Here is an 18,955-nt window from a genome sequence, read left to right as displayed (position 1 = left end):
AATCTCAGCGATGCTTCCTGAGAATGAGTCATCCTTCAAATGAACCCCCAAAGGTGTCCTGCTCCTGACCGATAATAAAAAGTCCATCTGGCCTAATACTGTCAGAAATGTTCAAGCAACAGTAGATAATATGACCATCAGCTAATAGTGTCCAGCGTCCACCATTTTGATTCCAAGAAACGCGAATCCAGTGCCAGGAGTCGTCAGGGTTGAACATTTTCTTGGTAAGCACCGTGAATACCATGAACTAGCAGAGCCAGCTGCACAGGCTTTCCTTGGATCAGATTTACACAGAGCTGCAACTCATTAATATATTACTGGGTGGAATAAGAAACAATGGTGGAAATTGTAAAGCAGTTAATCAAAACTTAAATTGGCACACAGAAACAATGCACCCATGGAAGAAAACTTGTGAAGAGGATGGACTTTTCTTCCGGTCTGAGCGCCAGCTGAACTCCAGAGTCAATGTTTCAAACTCACTTTTTTTCTCCATCCCACTGAGACACAAAACAGCCCTGCATAACCCTCTACCACGTTAAAAACAAATATTTTAAAAGCTAGCGCAAACTTAAGTGCAACTAGAATACAGTGCAACCCTTCGAGTCGAACACAATATATTATAGCACGATTTCAAAACCCTTCCGCGTAAGAAATCAGAAAAACAGAGATAATCAATTCCAGTATCCTACTGCTACCATCATAAAAAAACTGTAGCGACAATATTACTGGCAGTCAGTCTCGACTGATGAAGGTAAAAAAAGAAGGTGGCTTGCATGGGAAATGCACTTTACAGACCATTTTTTAACGTTCTTATTTTTCACACGTGTAATTCTTCTTTACCTTCTCTACCGTCTTTATTACGGATTCGTCTTACTGTTCATTGTGTATGTTAAATCGCTCCATGTACAGCACTTTGTATGCAGCGATGGCTGTTTGAAAGTGCTCTATAAATACTGTTGACTTGACTTGACTTTCATACAACATCTATTTGCAAATGCGCTCTTTAGGATTAAGTGTTTCAAAGTGTCAAAAATAAATAAAAAAGTGTGATGTACTGCACAGTAAGGTGTTTTGTGTTGTGATCTAACACATAAAGACAGCTCAGGAATGAATAATAAACCTACTTTTTAGATGAGTTGTGAATTTCTTGGCAATCCACACAGCTTTCGAGATGTTCATGGAATTTAAATAGTTCTTTATCTGTTGCTCCTCAACTGGACTGGAAATGTTCACTAAGGCTCCAGAGCGCTGGTAACACAGTTTGTCTGCACTGTCCCATTGCAACTCATCAGGGATGTATTCATAGAAGGTCTCCTCATATGTAAGTCCTTTGGTTTCCAATATAAGAGCTGTTAAAAAAGAAAACTGTCATTAGTGGGGATGGAAAAACACTAATAATTGCTCATGATTGATAGTAATATCTCAGATAAGACTAAACACTGTATTTCACAAAATATTTTTTTTCACTTTTTTTTTTGCAACTGATGAAATTGAGCTGTGTAGTGTGCCCTGTGAGACAAACTTTGTGTTTTGGCGCTATATTAATAAACTTGAATTGAAATTTTAAATTGAACTGAGATCTTAGAATGTTAGGAAGAGAAATTGATGTTTGACATATTCCTTGCATTACAAGACAAAACTAACAGAGTGACATTTTAACCAAAAGCATTTGAAACACACGCACAGAAAAAACAAAACAAAAACACTGTGATCATGAACATAGGAACACATTTTCGTTATGGATTATAAGCGATGCGCATAATTAGTAGCGGAACTATAGCATCAAAATGAATACTAAAATCAAATAGGAATTTTTAAAAAACTCACCTGATATAAAGATATGATAACACACCTGAGGAAAATGGCAGTTTGTTCAGTTAACTTACATTCATCAAATAAATAAACAAATAGGTGCTTGCATATATCGAGCTTTATACTTCAAATTGACGGATGATTTGCATTGATAAGTACGGAACCAATAACCAATCTTTTTTTTTCAAGCTGCAACCAGTGACAGTATCTTTAGAGTAAACATTCATCCAATATAAGCACTACATACTATAATTGTCAAAATATTCTGAAAAAAATACTTACAATCAGTCTTATATTAGGAGACATTAACCAGTGCATTCTGAAAATTAAAAAATCGGCATTTTTTTTAGAATTATAACGCCATTGTCTTTATAAATAAAATAAACGTAGCGTCTTACCTCAGTGATTGTCCTGGAAACTTTTAGCACGACTCATCTTAACTCTCCACTTTAGCGTCAGGTTTACCCAATAGAAGACAAAGTACTTCTTTTTCTCAAACACTGCAGCATTGAACTAAACCGAAAGAAGCTTTTTTTAGTTGAATGAGAAAGCGGCGGGATCTCTAAAGAGCAGTGGGTGTAACAAGCAGAGGATATCGCCCCAAAGTTGGCTTCATCGAGCCTCTGAGGTCCTCGAGCGTCTCTTCGACAAGGAGCGGTTTGAGGTTTGCTCGATGACGTCATTCACAGAGCATTCATCATTTGGATGTTTCATTCTTGGCGCTACCTCGGATGTAATGTTTGAAATCACGTGCTACAAAGAGCCGAAATACAAACTTGCGATAACATTTCGGAATAAACAGCTGGCAAAATATTCAACGCAGAAGTTTGATCTGATTTTTGAAACCGATTGCATACCAAGTAGACTTAATAACTTAGACCACATGTTTACTTTAAATGTGGTTTCAGAACGCAGAAGCGTTGCAAGGAAGGATGCAACTCCCTCATTTTAATGAGTTTATTGTCAAGTCTCAACCAAAGTTTCACGAATGGCGCTGACATAACAGCTACATATCAGTCGTTATTTTTAGTTTAGATCCAAAATGTTACAAATCCATGAATGTTTAAAAAATAACAAAAAACACATTTTAAAACAATGAAAGAACATTTTGTGAGTGCAAATACATTTTATGCTGGAGCAACACAAACAATGGCAGCTGCCTCTGTTGCTAAGTGTCTTAGACTGAGCCATTAAAAAATAAAGCTGCGTATTCATACTGTATTATTGTAGATAGCAACAGTCTTAATTTCCTTTCTCACAAGCAATTACACCCAACGTGGGCTACCATTGCCCACAACACCCGCAGGGAGGGAATGCACAAGCTTATTAACGGCCTGACTTCTGTCTGCAGAACGAGAGGTGCCATATTCCCTCGGATCATCTTTGCTTTCTTCTGACGTGACGGTGTTCCTGTTCTCGATAGCTTCCGGCTGATCCCAGGGTAAAGTCAGAGACTGCAGGGCACAGTGCAGCTCATCTTGTGCAGCCATCAGAGTGTGGCCAGAGGGAGAATGCAGAGAAAGCCCAACAGGTCCCTTGGAGAGACCACTGATAATCTCATCAACAGTCTTGGCGGAAGAAGTGACAAGCTCTCTACAGCTGCTGAACGCAGAGTGTCGATCTTTACCTGGGGAATGATTGCAAGCAGTTAATACGGGAAAGTCTATCCCACAATCGTCATCCTTGTATAATAGAATCAGCCATTGATTCCAAGTAAAAAAACGTTTGAGGGTTTTTTTTTTTAATATGCACAGGTGGCAGCTGGCATGCATCAGAAATCTCACCTTTCAGGGTGTTAGACAAAGAGCAGTGCAGCTCATTGATGGCTTGGTTTAACTTGAAGAATGTGGCTGCTGAAGCCTTCAAAGTCTGCAATTTAGAAACTGAAGCCTCTTCGTCTCTTTCGTCTTCATTTTGCTTGTCATTTTCACGCTCCTGCTTCACACCATAAATATAGACATCACGCACAATAAAGATACATTTCATAAAACAGTGAGTGCGGGAATCCACTCAAAAGACTTACACTTCCAAAGAGAGAACATTGAATTCAATTTCCAAGCAAATGGCTGAGAGGTTGATTGAACTTGACAATGTGACCACTTCTCACACAGCATTCACAGAAACTGTTGTTCAAATTAGATGAAAGTTGGGTTTTTTTGGCTGGTTTTAGAAGTTGTGAATTTTTTTCTCGACTAATTTGGATTTGCACAATTTAAACCCGGCGCGGTGCCGATCCCCGATCTACTATGGGCTGCAACAGGGTGTGTCATTTAGGCCAGAAAACACTAAGTGTTTCTAAATTGAAGGAATAAATGTCAATGCACAGTTGTCAAACTCACCGTAATGCGACAATGGATGTAGTTCTGCAGGGAGCGTGCTAAATCGAGCATCTTGGACTTGAGGCACTGCAGGACCTATAAATAAAAATGAATGACAGATGTTAACCTGGATTTCACTGGTAAATGGATTACGGTACAATAAAAAGGACCAAATTAAATCACAACAACCATCATTTCCCAAGAACATGTTTTTTTGTTTTTGCAAAGTAAATCAAAATTGAGGAGTATAATTCATAGGTTAAAAGAAAAAAAACGTTTTTTCATTCAAATATATTTAATGATTAATATTACAAATTTATATTTAACAATGTGGTGATTTTGACAAAAATTATAGTAATTAACCCATGGAACTAAGGGCCAGTCATTATGTTCCACGTGTGTTTTTGGCATCCCGGATTTCAGGGTTACTTCCTTTTTCATATTGCACCGTTTCTTGAAGTAGAAGTTAAAACAATTTTCGCTACACACTGTGAATCAAAGAGCAACACTAGCAGGGCCATTCTATAGCTGTTATCATGTGATATCTGTTGCCACCGAATCCGTTTGACGAAACACGGCATCAAACTTAGCGTCTTAGGTTATTTAGACAGCAGAAATGCTCATCCGTTAATTTGTAATTATACATTGCACACGCGCGTAATGATAATGATTATTTACACATTCATAACACTAAGTAACTGCATCCGTAAACAGAAATATGGGTGTCATCGGCACATGCACAGAAGAACAAGGTAGGTGTTTCCGGTTTCCTGTACTTTAGGGAAGCTTTCTTTGGGGGGGGGGGGGGGAATACTATGAGAATAATACTTGAGTTTATGAGCATTGATTATTTGAGTGTGTGTTATTCTTGGGAATTGACAGTTATAAATATACAATTCTGAGACACAAAAGAGATAGGCGAACGAGACCAAAAATGTTCTTGAGCTTACTGGGTTCCTTGGATAAGCAAGCTGAGCCTCTCTCATCATTTCTTTGGTGGTGATGAGGCTGTCTTCTAAAACGGAGTCGATACCTTTATTTGTTCCTTCCAGCAGATACGCTACGAATGAAGCCTGAAAAATATGTGAACGCTTCAATGATATCTAGATGTACAATATTCCCGTAAATGAATATGGTAATAAAATGGGTGTCTGAAAAGCCTCCCACAAACCAACGCACAAAAATAATCAAAATTTAGATCAGCACCGCAGATGTCTACAGTATTTCACCATGAAGACAATGTCTTATCTTCTCATAAAAGAAGTGAAATGTTTTTCGATTTAAAATTTGCCATTTTAAAAACAGGATAATACTGAAAGACAGACGAAACTTAAAGATGTCTAACACCCTCAAAGATTTGTGGATCTTGATTATTATTGTTTTTGTTTTTTGGGGGGCAGGGGGGCATCAGCAATAAATCTCCTTGGCTAATAAAATAAATATACATACAGTGAAAGAGGAATCACATTTTCTGATCTCTTTACAAACCTAACTTTGACAAGTAAGAAAATGTTACTTTTCTTTTATTTGTTATTTTTTTCTGAAGCTACACACGATATTTGATTTACACAGCCTATGTAAGGAAACAAATAAGTTCCAAATGCTTAGATCAAAAGGGACGAATGAACAAAAGCAACAACCCTGCGCCCTAAAAAAAATAGGAGGCACATGCATGTGTACTACCACTTAAAATCCTAGTTATTTAGTTAGTATACATACTGCAACTTCAATTAGCTGCATGGCATTATAATTGAATGACATCACAAACTTCAATAACTTTTTTTGTTTTGTTTTTTTAATCTCGGCACTCTATACAAGTAATGTTCTATTCCTAGGTATTGTTGTATCTCAGCTTAATTACGGCAAATCCCAGAGCCAGACGGAGGCTGATGCTACTGCGGTATTAATGGTGACGTTACCTTGCCTGTGGCCTGGATACCCAGCTCCACATCACTAAGTGGCATGCCTGAAAACACCGCCAGGTGGCTGAGTGCAAGCAATGCTGCACCCAGGCACCGACCGCTCTTCTTTCGTGCTTCACCCACCATTGATGAGATCTCAGATTCGCAACCCTAAACAGGGAGATTTTCATTTTCAGAAAACATCGAGCAAGCACAAAATAACAGGTGGACTTTGAATTGATTTCGCAGTGAATCGATGCAAGCAAGTGAACAAATGGGTTGAATATTCTGCAGGGCTCTGTAAATAAATGAAAACTTGGATGAGAAATTTGGACTGAAGAAATTTGTGTTTCGGTACTGAGGTTCATAAGGAATTTAGATTCATTTTCCATATATTCATGTTCTGTTTGAGGCTCAAGGTTGACAATTCCCTCTGCTTAGTCATTTCCATAGACACAGCTCAAACAGCTCAGAGCCAAGTTCCATCAATCAATGCTTTGAATTTTTATTAACCACCCTACACCAAAATCAAAATTATTTGACAGCTAAGATTTTTCTCACTCAATTAATTGAGATAGTGTTTAATGGCTTGGACAAGTACGAGATGGACGAGTGAATTCATGTATCTTCACCTGAATGAGCAGCTGCAGAAATCCTCCCATCTTCTTGACTTGGCTCTTGAGTTCCTCAGCAAGAGTGTAGAGTGTCCCGGAGGAGGCTTTCACACTGGGCAACCACTGCATGATGACAAACACTGCACTCTCTGTAGCTGCGGTGGCCCTGATCAGCTGAGTCTGAGCCGACAAGTTACACACAAACACTGAGGGGGGAGGGGGGGGGATAAGAAAAGATTAAACATGTCAGTCAATTGTCTTAACCTGACATTCCCTTCCTTTTCAGTGGAGTTGGTTACTTTTCACATTATATTACTTCACCATCAGTAGACAACCCCGTGTTTGTTGATTTGTCTTTTCAGTAAATGGCTTTCTTCAAGATAATTATCGGGCATGATGGATTTTAGGACACAGGATTCATTTAGCACCTGGAAATCGGTTCTATGTGGACTTGGATGTTGTCAAAATGTCACTCAAATGGATGGAATACTGTTTTGAGCTCTGATGAGAGAAAACGGATGTTTAATGTGAAGCGACATGGTTGACTCACCATTCTCTTGGCTGTCATCATCTAAACTGTCATACAGTTCAGATATGGTCTGGATAGCTGTGTATACCCAGTGCAGATCTGAGACCAACCTATCAGCCAAGCTCTCTTTAGTGCCTCCAAAGCCACGTAGACGGGCTACTGATTGGCCCACCAGCTCCTTGCAGATACCGGGCACTGAAGATTCTGTGGAACTGGAACGTGTGGAGGGTGGTGTGGCAACGCCCATTAATCCTGGGACAGACATCATGATCACTTGGGGTATGAAAAGATGACTGCACCAGATCTTTTTTTTTTCTTAAACAACAGCACGTCATATTAAAACACGTTATTTGTCACATAATCCTTTAGGACTCCCTTTTTAATTTGAAAAAGGCAACACCCCTGGATTGCAAGTTACCAATTTAAAAAAAGCAGAAGCAGCATTTGAGTTTGAGAAAGAACATTTTCATGATTCTCAGACTATATTCCTAGGGAACTGACTGGTGTGTCTTATGCATTTAAATTGTGAAAACAGAGAGAGAAAAAAAAGTCATTTTGAATCATTAGACTTACCATCAGAGTGGGAAGAGCCCTTAAGAAGACTCTGAATGGGATGAACACGGATCTCATAAAGACGCCCTGAGATTCTCTTGCCCTTTAATAAACTCCTGCTCCTAAAACAAAAGTAATATAGCCAAATGTAATATAATTATGAGCGTTAGAGCTGTCGTTTTCCTTGACCTACCATTGGCATTCAACATCTGTGACACAGAAACTACTAGCGTACTTGTTTTCTTCAGGAATTTTCATGTTGTTTTCTGTGCAATTGACAATTTTTGTCCATTGGCTCTGATATATATTCTCTGAATTTCACAATTGCTTGTTTTTCCACCAACAGAGAGCTCCCTGCTTTTCATGATAGTCAAGTTTTTTTTCCCCTGGATATAAAATTTGGAGCCAGCCACATCCGCCAAACTTCATGCTGCCTCCAGTTCCAAAACTTCTGACCTCATGAAAACAGTTATTTGTACAGCATTACAGTAGCAAGAGGAAAAACTCAACTCTGAAACCTAGTACTATTTATTGCTTGAATCATGCATATACCAGTAATTGGACACACCACGGCAACAAAAAGCTGTCAGGCACATGTTACAATACTTTTGTTAGGTGTTGACGGGTCGGATCAAACAAAAAGGTTTCATCTTTTACGTTCAAGGAACCCAATGTTTTTTTTGTTTTTTGGGGTAGCAAAAAGTAAGGAATTGACCTCACTGTTCCAATCAGGGAAACGTGTTTGGGATCAAATTTTAAATAAATAAATAAATAAATAAGCGAGTAGCGGTAGTAATTTGTTGGAGGCAGGCCACAGGTAAACACACACACATCAAATGAAGGAGCAGCTAAAATAACTACAGTACTTGATTGATGAAAAGCGAAAGTTGAATACTACCTTCGACGTGAGAAGGTGGAAGACGAAGCAGAGGAAGATGGTATATCTTGTTCCCACTCATCATCAGGGGCATAGAACACATCGTCATTTTTCGAAGCTGGATCTCCCTACAGAGAGGAAAAATAATTAATCATTACTGTCGAGGCACCCAGCCAAGGAAACTTGCAAACATATGGACTGAAAATATTATTAACATGTGATCAAACTGCTTTTGAAACACTGGGCAATATCACACTGAATGCCAAATGTTAAAAAGTCATGCCGCAATTAAGTGGTTTTAAGGCACAATTGGATTGGAACTTTAAAATCAGAAAAAATTTAAATTATTGTTAGAATTTAGATACATTATCATTCAACAGTGAAAGTAACCTGTTCCATTTCTCTCATGACAGCCATGTTGTTTTGAAACTTATCCAGGCTCCAGAAAGTAGAAATTCCCAGCTTTGTGTTTTGGACCCGCACTTGCAACACATTCCCTCGGCCATTGTCGGAGCTCTCATGTCTACAAGCACAGTAAGACCAAAAAGAAATAAATTCTTGGATTTTTGTGGTCTACTGTTGTGTGATCTTGTATACCTGCTGAAGATGGTGTTTTTCTTCAAGTTAGCGCTGATCTTATTGGCTTCTTCAACCATCAAGGAGAGTCTCATTGCATCCCAGCGTGGAGACGCTGCAATAAAGACATGACGCAAAAAACAAAAAAGGTCTATTGGATTGCATATACAGTAAGCATATACAAAAGAGTCAAACTGAATTTGAGAATAATCATCATTTCAGTTGTCATGAAAATTTAAAATGTGTATTTAGTATTATCATGTTTAGTTTGCATTAGATTCTGGACAGGAGATGTACAAAATGGTTCTCGGGCAAAACAATAACTCCCAGTAGTGTCCAGTCAAATTAAGATCTTGCTGCTTCTCGCAGTTACGGACGCGGATTGGCTGTCAGCAGTCAGATGATTTTCCAGACACCATCTTGTGACTCTTAGTTCGCTAATGTGGAATTCAATAAATTTGCGTGAATATTTCATTCTTTTTTGAATAAATACTGTGAAAACGGCCGCAAGTACGGCTGTAGGATGTTACACGCAAAGTGGCAAAGACATGACTCTCCACAGATTTAACTGGATGCCAAAAGACGGCTAGTATGGGTAGTGAGTGTGTCACCAGGATGGTTCGAAATGGAATGTCAACTCCTATATTTGGGAGGTAACTTTATTTTCCCTTATTACCAATTATGGAAGTAGAAAACCATTATAATCAATAGACACGGCATAGAAGTTAGTTTAGCCACATCATATTTTTTTTCAATTGTCCCTCAGGCACCACATAACCCGCTCGTCTTTTTGTTTGTCCACATATCAGGGAACTGACTATTAATTCCGCCATTTCATAAAAAGGTGGGTTGTAATTCTTATAGGCTCAACGTTTGGTTTGAGATGACAAAGTTGCTCGAAGGACTCGAGCATCTCGCGCTCGAGCCCTTCGAATTGATTTCTTCAATGTCATTTTGAGAAAGGTTGAAAATAATGGTTTGAGTGGATAAGGTATTTTTGAAATTTATGGCCGGCCCACCCAACTGTGTCGGTACCTTCTCACAGCAGTACATTTCTAGAGAAGCGCAGTTCAGTTTGGATTACCGGTATTTGTAAAGTGGTTGAACTGGCGATTTACTTGTTTTGGGGTCACTCATAAGAATACTATCAAAAATCACAGTGTGTTCTCAGTCTTCCTGAAAAAAATAATATATAATAAATAATAATAATAAAAAAATAGTATCAATATGAAAAAAAAATAAGTAAACCAGTGGCGTGATCGCTTTTCAGTCCATGTGTACAGCAATTTTTATGATGAAATTCTCATTAGTGTGGCCGTAGGAAAAAAATGCGCCAAGGCTGCATGCGCGTATTGTCACACAGCATGCGTCTCACAGACTGGGCTGCAAGATGGCGCCTGCCGAGCGAGGTAGCCAGACTCAGTTTATATATTGTGCTGACTCCCACTACGATCCAAAACTGAGCTGGCTCATGAGGTTGGGCGATTAATACTGATCTGCAAAAATGACTCACCATCTCTTGGAGTGTTGATTAACCTCATAGCTCGCTTCCTTTGCATTTCTTCAAGCTCTTTGCTGAGCTTTCGCTTCTCGACTTCCAATGCCTCAACAATCTTCGCTTGACACACATGGTGTTCCTCCATCACCTTAAGTAAACAACGGTAATGAATATTTAAATCGATCGTATCTCGATTCCATCTAAGTTGTGATCCTAACAGAGGTCCAAGACAAATTTCGTTTATTTTTATGACACAAATTTGGTCCAAAAGGCCTGTTTTTAACCTTCAGACGTAACTCCTCATGTCACTGTTATTTCAGAGCCCACAATGGTCTTAGTGTGAGTATATTTCAACATTTTGGTGGCGCAAAACCTGCACTGCACAATCCAAGCCAGCTTTCCACTTTTAAGTGAAAGTGTTTTTCTAAACCCTGACCTGGGCCTCCATGTGTAGACGAAGGCGTTTCTTCTGGGAGTCCACCTCCTGCTCCAACTCTATATTGGCCATTTTCAGTTCTTCCATCTGGCTGGCTACCCGTTGCTGGTCGAGCTCCTGGAGACGCTTACGCTCATTTTCCTCGTTCTGAATGAATGACAATGACTACACGGAGGACCAGCGGAAAAGGCAGAGCAAGCATATTGTACGTTCAACTCTGTCTAAAGAACCAGTTCCAAATGAAGAGTGAGTGTTGGTGGTTCAAAATCAGTAAAATCACAATTATTGCAAGTAGAAAACAAATAATCAACATTAGAGAGTGCAAATGATGTTTCCTCCTTTCGGCTACAGACAAAATTTTCCAGTACCAGCACTTTTTCCATTGCTCGTATCCTGTCCTCATAGAGGGCCTTCTGGTCGGACAGCTCTTTTTGGGCAACCTCTTTGGCCATCTGGATTCCATGCATCATTTCTTTTTTGGCCTTCACCTGAGCCTCTTCAATTTCTGCCTCCAGCCTGAGAGACAAAAATATGACTTTGAAGGTAATTGCCCTTAAACACTGATATTCAGTTGAGAAACAGCGGGATCAAAAAATATATACAGTACAGTGGACCGGTTTGGCACCTGCAGATTCGCCGATTTGAGGGGTTTTTTTCTAGTTTTTTTTTCTGGGGGGACATCCCCCATTTCTCATGGAAAATGTGTTGGCTCTTTATCCAGATTTTTTTCAGAATCATTGGGGCTAAAATATGTTTTTTTTGTTCTTCAAGGTATATAAGATGGGGATTAGTTCCATGCAGATTTTTGCTTTTTGCAGGGAATAGTGAACAGGCCGGCCCGTGGTCCAGCGCAGGGGTCCACTGTACAGTTGTTTTGTGCCTTTTTCACGTACTGAGCTCTCTGACCCGCAAGCAGCTCATTTTTGGCAAACTCAAAGTCTTTGTAGCCATCGCTTGCACCTGTCCAACATGATACACGCTTTCCACTCTGCACCTCTGCTGGATGGTTGAAACGTAAGTAATGGTCTCCACCTAGAATCACCCTGTCTCCCTGGAAACAGAAATTATGAAACAAATGTACAGTATTCAAAAAACATAGAGAAACCGTTTTAATTCAGATGATCTAGGTTTGCTCAAAATTTGCCCATGAGACACTTAATTTCAAATGAAACACCCCCTATTTTGCGTACTTACGTGGTGCAAAACAGTTGATTCTGATATTAAGTTTCCATTCACAAATGTCTTGGCATTTTCCATGGGAGTGATGCTGACGGTGCCGTGAGTGTTGTTTATAATACTGTAACAAAAAAAAACAAACAAAAAAAACACCCATTACTCAGATAAAGGTGTGGTATATGGACTTTTTCCCCACATTGCTCAATACTGCGTTTTGCTTGTCTTTATTTTTATCTATTTATGTTAATGTATGGTTTATGCCTGTTTAAAAACAATCAACCATGTATTAACAAGAAATACAACATGAATGTGCCACCAGCAGCAGTGACCTCATGTTTGAAGTTGCATGTGTCTCTTTGCTTTTGTTTTGATTGACTCCTTTTATTGCATTGTCTAAATGTTGCTGGCACGGTCTTTTCATATCAACCTGTATTTTAACTGTTTATAAAATCCCATCCAGGGATTTGCTAAAAGCACTATGATGCACACATCAGACTACTGTGCAACACTGTGTTTTTGCATTTGTCCCTCTCAAATAAACCAAATGAATAAAGTGTTTTCGTCTTATAACAGATGCATTTTATATTTCTGTATACGAGTGTAGTGACCTATCCCTGCCTTCTCATAAAAACTAAAGACAGAACAGTTTTCTTTTTAATCAGTTGAAGCTAAAAACGTTCTCATCAAAAAGGTTTTAGTCTAGATTTGAGGTGTGCCCAAATGAATGAAATTGAACTCTCATACTTAACAGGACCTTTGCAAACTAGGTGTACGTAATGTTGTGGCCGATGGCCATTTGCGTTTGTTCTCACCAGTGCTGGTCAGCAATGAGGGCTCCGGTAAGCTGGATGTCATGTGTGCAGTCAGACTTGAGTTTGCCAACTGTCGTTCGACCCTCTTTAATCATGTAGAGAAGCATCTCAGACAGCTGAGGGTCCTCATTCAGGTTAACCAGATTGGGGAGACGGTTATCCACTTTAAATGTCACACCTGATTTCTGCAAACAAGTAGAGCAAACGATAAATCGCATGGCATTTCAGTTAAGACTAGTGGATTTTTTTTTTCAGGGCAACATACCTGCAACTCTTTTGTTTCTTCACGTTTGCGTATTTCCGCTTGCTCAAGTTTCTCTCTCCATTCCCTATATATACGGTATATATATATATTTTTTTAATAAAGAAAAAAATAAACCCTTCAAGTTAAATAATTTCTCTTCTGTATATCAAATGTCCAAAATGTTCACTTTGTTCAAAACGTGAATCTGTGTCATTTTACTGAGGAATACATCCTTCTTTCAATTGTTGACTGCATGCAACACATTTTTAAAAAATCAATCCATTTGGCATTCAGCAATATTTTTCAAAATATATGGACATCTCAAAATAACACTTTGTAATTATAAACATATTGTTTTGCTGTGAATAAAATATTTTAAAATGAATCATCATAGAGGTTATTGCAACAATTCTGACCTGTTGGCCTCGACCATCTCTCGCTCTTGCTGGCAGAGTTTGTTCTTCAGAGCAGTGATCTCCTGTTGGAAGAGCCTAACCCGCTCCGGTTCAATACCTCGGGTGCTCGCTTGGGCGGCTCGCAGCTTCTCCACCTCCGCCTTCAACTCTGAGCAGCGAGCCAAAGTGTTACGAAAATGTGTTGATGTCTTTTTGATATCAGAAAGTTACTCAACAGGTAACTCCAGATCAAGTTGAGCTTGTCAAAAGAACATTATGGACCTAGCATTGACCCAAATTGTAACCTCAGAGTCACATCCACTTTAAGTTTCATCCTGCATCAGGGGACGTGAGCGAAATCCACAGCATTAGCTCCCCTTCGTGCTAAAAATGTCAAACGGGAGCCTGATGATCTAATGAAAAATAATACTTGCATGACAGTTATCCGCCATGTGCGGCTGACGGTGCATAAATATGGCCCGGAGGCAAGGTCAGGGCCCGGCCCTTAATTGAAGTGGGTCGGGCATAAGCTGGTGATGGATAGATGGGCAGACAGGAGGGCATGGGGGAGAGAGGGGAGATCAAGAGCAAGGCATAAACAGGAAAGTAAAGAGTCTCATAAGAAGAAAGGGAATGAGAAGAACCTACAGGATGTAGGACAGAAGGTCAGAAAGAAACAAAGAATATACTGGAGCAAAACAAAGTACAGTACATCAGAAGATAAACATTGTTCTCCCTGGGCAGCAAAGTGTGAGTTGCAAAGGCAACACAGATCACACAACTGGTCATCCACACAAACCACATGTTGATAACAATCCATTGACTCAAATCGCGGCGGCCCAGAGGTCTACTGATTCAAGTCGGTTCTAAAATGCATCAAGAGTATATCTGACCTCGGATGAGCTTTGCATTTGTATCCTCATTGACCTTGGCCACATTTATGATCGTGCGAGCCTGTTGGGCGTAGCGCAGAGTGCTTAAGCTTTCCTCAACGTTGCTTCCTGCTGGACTCAGCGTGGCAATCATGGCCGTCTTGGAGTTGCCACCGAGACTCTCCTTCAGGAGCCTGAACAAGAGTTAAAGGTGAGTGAAGGGGAGCTCTTCCCACTAAACTTGACATGGTGTTGATGTCTTCCACACAAAACGTACACAATTTATTTGTAACCATCACTTTTATTTATATATTAAAGGCACAAGCACACTGAATTGACAGTAAAATTAGCAGCACAGAAATAAGAAATAAAAACGTAATGAAACATGGAGGTGTTGATTCAAAAGTGCTTGACTGGGTTGAGTTTAAGTGTTCCAAATGTAAGTGCCTGGGCCAATGCTGGATTCATTAAGTATGAGGAGTGTTCATAACTTATGTACATGATGAGAAAGTCTGCCGTTATTTTTTTTTGTAATAGAATCAAACATAATTACAAACAAGAGGTTCTCTTACCATGTGAGAACAGACTCCCTGTAGGGTATAAAGACCTTCTTCTTAGTTAATGCTTGGTCAGCCAGTGCACAGATGACTTTTCCAAGTGTCAGCAGAGATTTGTTTATGCTGGCACCCTCCTAAAATGATGGAGAAAATGCTCTTTGTTAAGATGACCACTGATTCGTTGAAAAGATACAAATTACGTTTGTGATTTAAAAATTACTAAAACAAATCCTGATATTGATATTGCAAGCATGAATGTACCCGGAGTCTATCTCCACTTGTCTGTGCAGCGCTAGACCGTTCACTGCCTGCCAAGTCCACCAGGTTGATCTTACTGGTGATGTTGTGGTCATGTTCTTCTCCCTCCACCGACTCTGTCTGTGAATCAGCACATGTATCACTATCAATACTCATGTTTAATGGAATGCATTATATATAGAGCCAGAAAATGATTACAAATTTGTTTTCAGGAACTGTACATGCATTTAAACTATGAGGATGCAGTACTTCACCTTAGTCTGAGTCATAACAAGGGTAAAGACGGAGTGAGATCTGGAGCTTTTATCGTTCATCCCAGTGGCAGCTGTGGCTCTCTGCTTGTTTCCCAGTTCAAACCATCCCTGGACAAAATGATAGTCAGTTAGAACGTCATCACTAACTGAGCAGCCAAGTACTGATTGGCGATACCAGTGCCGCACAATTCTGAATAAGCCAAGTCACCCAATTTTATTTTACATTAGAAAAATTTCACATCTTGGTGACTGCTAATGTACTCTAAATTTACGTATATTCAAAAACACAAGAGGGTTTAACTTACCTGAATGTCACTGTAAGATCCCACAACATTCCTGTGAAGAAACAAAGGGGAGTAATTCTGCAATCAGCATGGGACATTCTATACATAAAATAAAAGAATGAATGTGTTCTTACGCAGATAGCTCTTCAACATAGGGTCCGTGAATCGGATGCTCCCTCACCCTCAGCTGAAATAACACATGCAAATTTATTGTACAAGTCCAAAAAGGCAACACCAATGACGACAACCATGCTGGTGTGGTTTGACAGAGGCCAGAAAAAAAAAATCAAGGTACAGTATACTGTAATTTTGTAAAATGCTCAATACTTACAGGCATCCTCATCTGGTTTGGATCATCTCTGGTCACCAGGAGGTCATGGATTTTCTCATTGTAGACTTCAAAGTAGCTCATCTCGACATGACATTTGACCTGAGGGGAATCCACAACCAAAGTTATCTAATATTTTGCCGATCATCAAATGCCATTTAATTAACCGCAAGAAATTACGGAAACCAAATTTGAAATACCTCCCAGTGTGACAAAGTTGTCAATCATTGAAAACTACAACCATAATAACAAACAACATTAAACATATAGGGAGGGATGATTTACAGCCTTTTTAATTTTTTTGTATCGGAACCTGATGGACTGACTGGATGAATTGGTGGACGGTTATCTCTCTCTGTCAAATGTGCTCTTGCTCTGTTTTAAGTGTCACAAGACATCTTCTGCTGTGAGTTGGCGCTACATAATTACAATTTTTTAACTTCTCTGGCATTGTCAAACTTAACCTTGCTATCTGCTTCCGTTTTTGCAAAAACCTTTAATTGTCCACCAACATGAATTTAAATTTAAACTTTGTGAATTTAGGTGTACCCAATGAAGTGGTTGGCGAATCATGTATCACACATATATTCAGTGTGTAACTGCAAGATCTGTTACAGAGAATCAATGTAAAAAATATGCTGGCACATAAAGTACCTGTTCATTTTCCATGGAAGAAAGCCTCAAAAAAAGTTCCTGGCAAAACCGAGGGATAACTCCAGCCTCCTCTCCAAAGCCCATCATCCTGCCAAACAAACATTTAAAATAAAACACAGATCAGCAGACCTTTCAAGCACAACATTCATACAGAGTAAGGAATCTGAAAAGATGAATGCAAATTAATTGAGTCTGGAAAAATACCCACGTATATGATTTTCCAGAGCCAGTTTGGCCATAAGCAAAGAGGCAGGTGTTAAATCCATCAAAAGCGCAGAGCAGCAGAGGCTTTGCCAGAGCCTCGTACACCATCTGCTGGCTGGCGAATGAGCGATCACTCGAATCCACAGAGCACAGGGAGAAGTCATAGGTGAAGGAATAACTCTGTTTTGAGTCTGGATGCTGTACAACTGTCTCCTGGCCATTCATGAAGATAACCTGTGAGGCATTTTCTGCCTTCTCCCTAGGATGGGCAAGAAACACATTGTGGTTTTCTTGCTAGGACAGTTTCAAGTAAAGACATTGCAAACTTCTGAAATCAGGAGTTGTAGATTTTCGTAGCTATTGGATTGCCATTTAGCAAAGGATGATTTTGTCAAATTTATTGTGTTATGATCAATTACAGATGATGGAGCATGGGGTAAGGAAGAACACAGAAGAATGACATGATGCACATCAGCATAAAGGTTCCATGAGATAAATATTAAAAGAATTCCCTATGAATGTTGATTTTAAAAGGCAGTTTGCTTTGACAGAATTCATGCAATAATGCAAACACAAACCTGGCATTAAAAGGGCGAACACGCACTGCTACAGTCACTGCACTGTTCTCCATCTTTAGTGAGTCTTGTGTCTTGGAGGTCTCACTGGGACAGGGCAAGGACTGTCTCTGTGCTGTAGCAGACGTGATTGTTGGTGTCCTGGTATTTTCTGGCCTTAAGCAAGAGGTTGTAGCAGTAGCCCTCACCTGTGACGCCGGGGTTCCTTTAAGCACACCTGTCCTACTTTTTCGAGCAACTGGGATTGTTTTGCTGTCCTGTGCTTGTTTGCTCACCCTGTATTTGGACCTGTCTAAACTTACTAATTTGACTGGTTTCGGGGATTCTTTCACGGTCAATTTCTCGAAGACGTCTCTCCGTGCGGCGATTTTGACAAACGGTGTCTTTTTAGTCGGAGTTTTGAACGTCTGGGTTTGCTCATCTGATGGCCTGCCTGTGGAGGATAGTGACTGGGAGGAGGAGGATGGCGTCTTGTTGGGTGCCTGCTTCCCTTGTGTTTCCATTTGATTTGCGGCGTCTCGTCCTATACTCGCAGTTTCTCTTGAGCTAACCGAGCGGTATAAAGTAGGGGTCCTACCATTGGATTCTTGAAGGACTTGAGGCGTTGCGTGAGAGCCAACACTGCTGACCACACGCGACAACGTAGCACTTTTATCCATGTAGGGCGTTCTAGGCCTGCGTTGCAAGGTCATTCTCTTCTCGGGTGCTGGTGTGACATTATTTTGGCTGCGCTCCACCACCGTGTCCTCAGCACTATCAGCTCCAGTCTTTCGCCGTGACCTCCTTTGAAGAGTGAGCCGGCCGCGGTAGGGTGTCTGTCCGCTTCTTGACAGCGCAGAGATGACATACGTCCGGTTAAGGCTGCCGCTTTTATCGCTGTCCTCACGCGCAGGTTCCCCGGGTGGTGGATCACACTTGGGCAGACTTTTGACTGCCTTTCTCTCGGCTAAGCAATCTCTACCTTGGATCCTAGTCGTTGACATTAGATGGTCGTAGTAAGCTGTGTGCTTTTTCGTCTGTACGCTGAATAACGACATTTTTGACGACTGCTAAGAACTAGACGAAACCCCGTAGTTTGAATTTAGAAACGCAAGCTTCCAGACGTCGTGATGTACCTTTACAAGTCATAGAATAACATTTCAATCAAGATCAAGTCGTCCGCGTCAAAACAGAGACTGCATACTTGTTTACTCCGTTCAGCGCGTTGATCCCCGCTTCCGCATTCGCCC

General features: G+C 40.1%; 2 protein-coding genes across 3 annotated transcripts in view; both read right to left on the bottom strand.

Moving 5' to 3' along the window:
- LOC127606304 (adhesion G-protein coupled receptor D2) overlaps positions 1-2,510 on the bottom strand; it is an 81,828-nt gene extending 79,318 nt beyond the window's left edge. Inside the window, exons 1-4 of the mRNA XM_052074527.1 lie at positions 2,211-2,510; positions 2,095-2,131; positions 1,828-1,852; positions 1,125-1,349 (exon numbers count right to left, since the gene is read on the bottom strand). Coding sequence (XP_051930487.1) covers positions 1,125-1,349; positions 1,828-1,852; positions 2,095-2,130 — 286 coding nt within the window. The 5' untranslated portion in view covers position 2,131; positions 2,211-2,510. The remainder of the gene's footprint in view (positions 1-1,124; positions 1,350-1,827; positions 1,853-2,094; positions 2,132-2,210) is intronic.
- Positions 2,511-2,755: 245 nt separating this feature from the next.
- kif14 (kinesin family member 14) lies at positions 2,756-18,950 on the bottom strand. Of its 2 annotated transcripts, none has more exons than XM_052074437.1 (29): positions 17,730-18,950; positions 17,156-17,410; positions 16,948-17,035; positions 16,297-16,395; positions 16,100-16,152; positions 15,987-16,017; positions 15,682-15,789; positions 15,431-15,547; positions 15,185-15,303; positions 14,634-14,806; positions 13,762-13,909; positions 13,367-13,430; positions 13,102-13,286; positions 12,308-12,410; positions 12,007-12,164; positions 11,482-11,629; positions 11,114-11,260; positions 10,693-10,825; positions 9,201-9,294; positions 8,994-9,126; positions 8,625-8,731; positions 7,748-7,848; positions 7,196-7,426; positions 6,664-6,851; positions 6,050-6,202; positions 5,081-5,203; positions 4,152-4,226; positions 3,597-3,750; positions 2,756-3,439 (listed from the first exon to the last, which is right to left on the bottom strand). In XM_052074437.1, exons 1-29 carry the CDS (start codon positions 18,761-18,763, stop codon positions 3,078-3,080), a joined length of 4,884 nt encoding a protein of 1,627 aa, XP_051930397.1. In that variant the 5' UTR covers positions 18,764-18,950; the 3' UTR covers positions 2,756-3,077. The 2 variants fall into 2 exon arrangements, with proteins under 2 accessions (XP_051930397.1, XP_051930398.1); XM_052074438.1 differs by having other exon boundaries at positions 3,597-3,747.
- Between the last annotated feature and the right edge of the window lie 5 nt (positions 18,951-18,955).

Source organism: Hippocampus zosterae, chromosome 8 (assembly GCF_025434085.1).
Source record: "Hippocampus zosterae strain Florida chromosome 8, ASM2543408v3, whole genome shotgun sequence".
NCBI lineage: Eukaryota > Metazoa > Chordata > Actinopteri > Syngnathiformes > Syngnathidae > Hippocampus > Hippocampus zosterae.
Note: the sequence above shows the minus strand (reverse complement) of the source record. Positions and strands in the feature narration are given on the sequence as shown.

Excerpts from the sequence above, each read along its gene's own strand:
- kif14 (XM_052074437.1), bottom strand. The coding sequence starts at position 18,763 with ATGTCGTTATTCAGCGTACAGACGAAAAAGCACACAGCTTACTACGAC. Across the intron at positions 16,396-16,947 it reads CTTCCATGGAAAATGAACAG|GTCAAATGTCATGTCGAGAT; the intron begins GTACTTTATGTG and ends GATTCCCCTCAG. Across the intron at positions 7,849-8,624 it reads TCCACCTTCTCACGTCGAAG|GAGCAGGAGTTTATTAAAGG; the intron begins GTAGTATTCAAC and ends CTTTTGTTTTAG.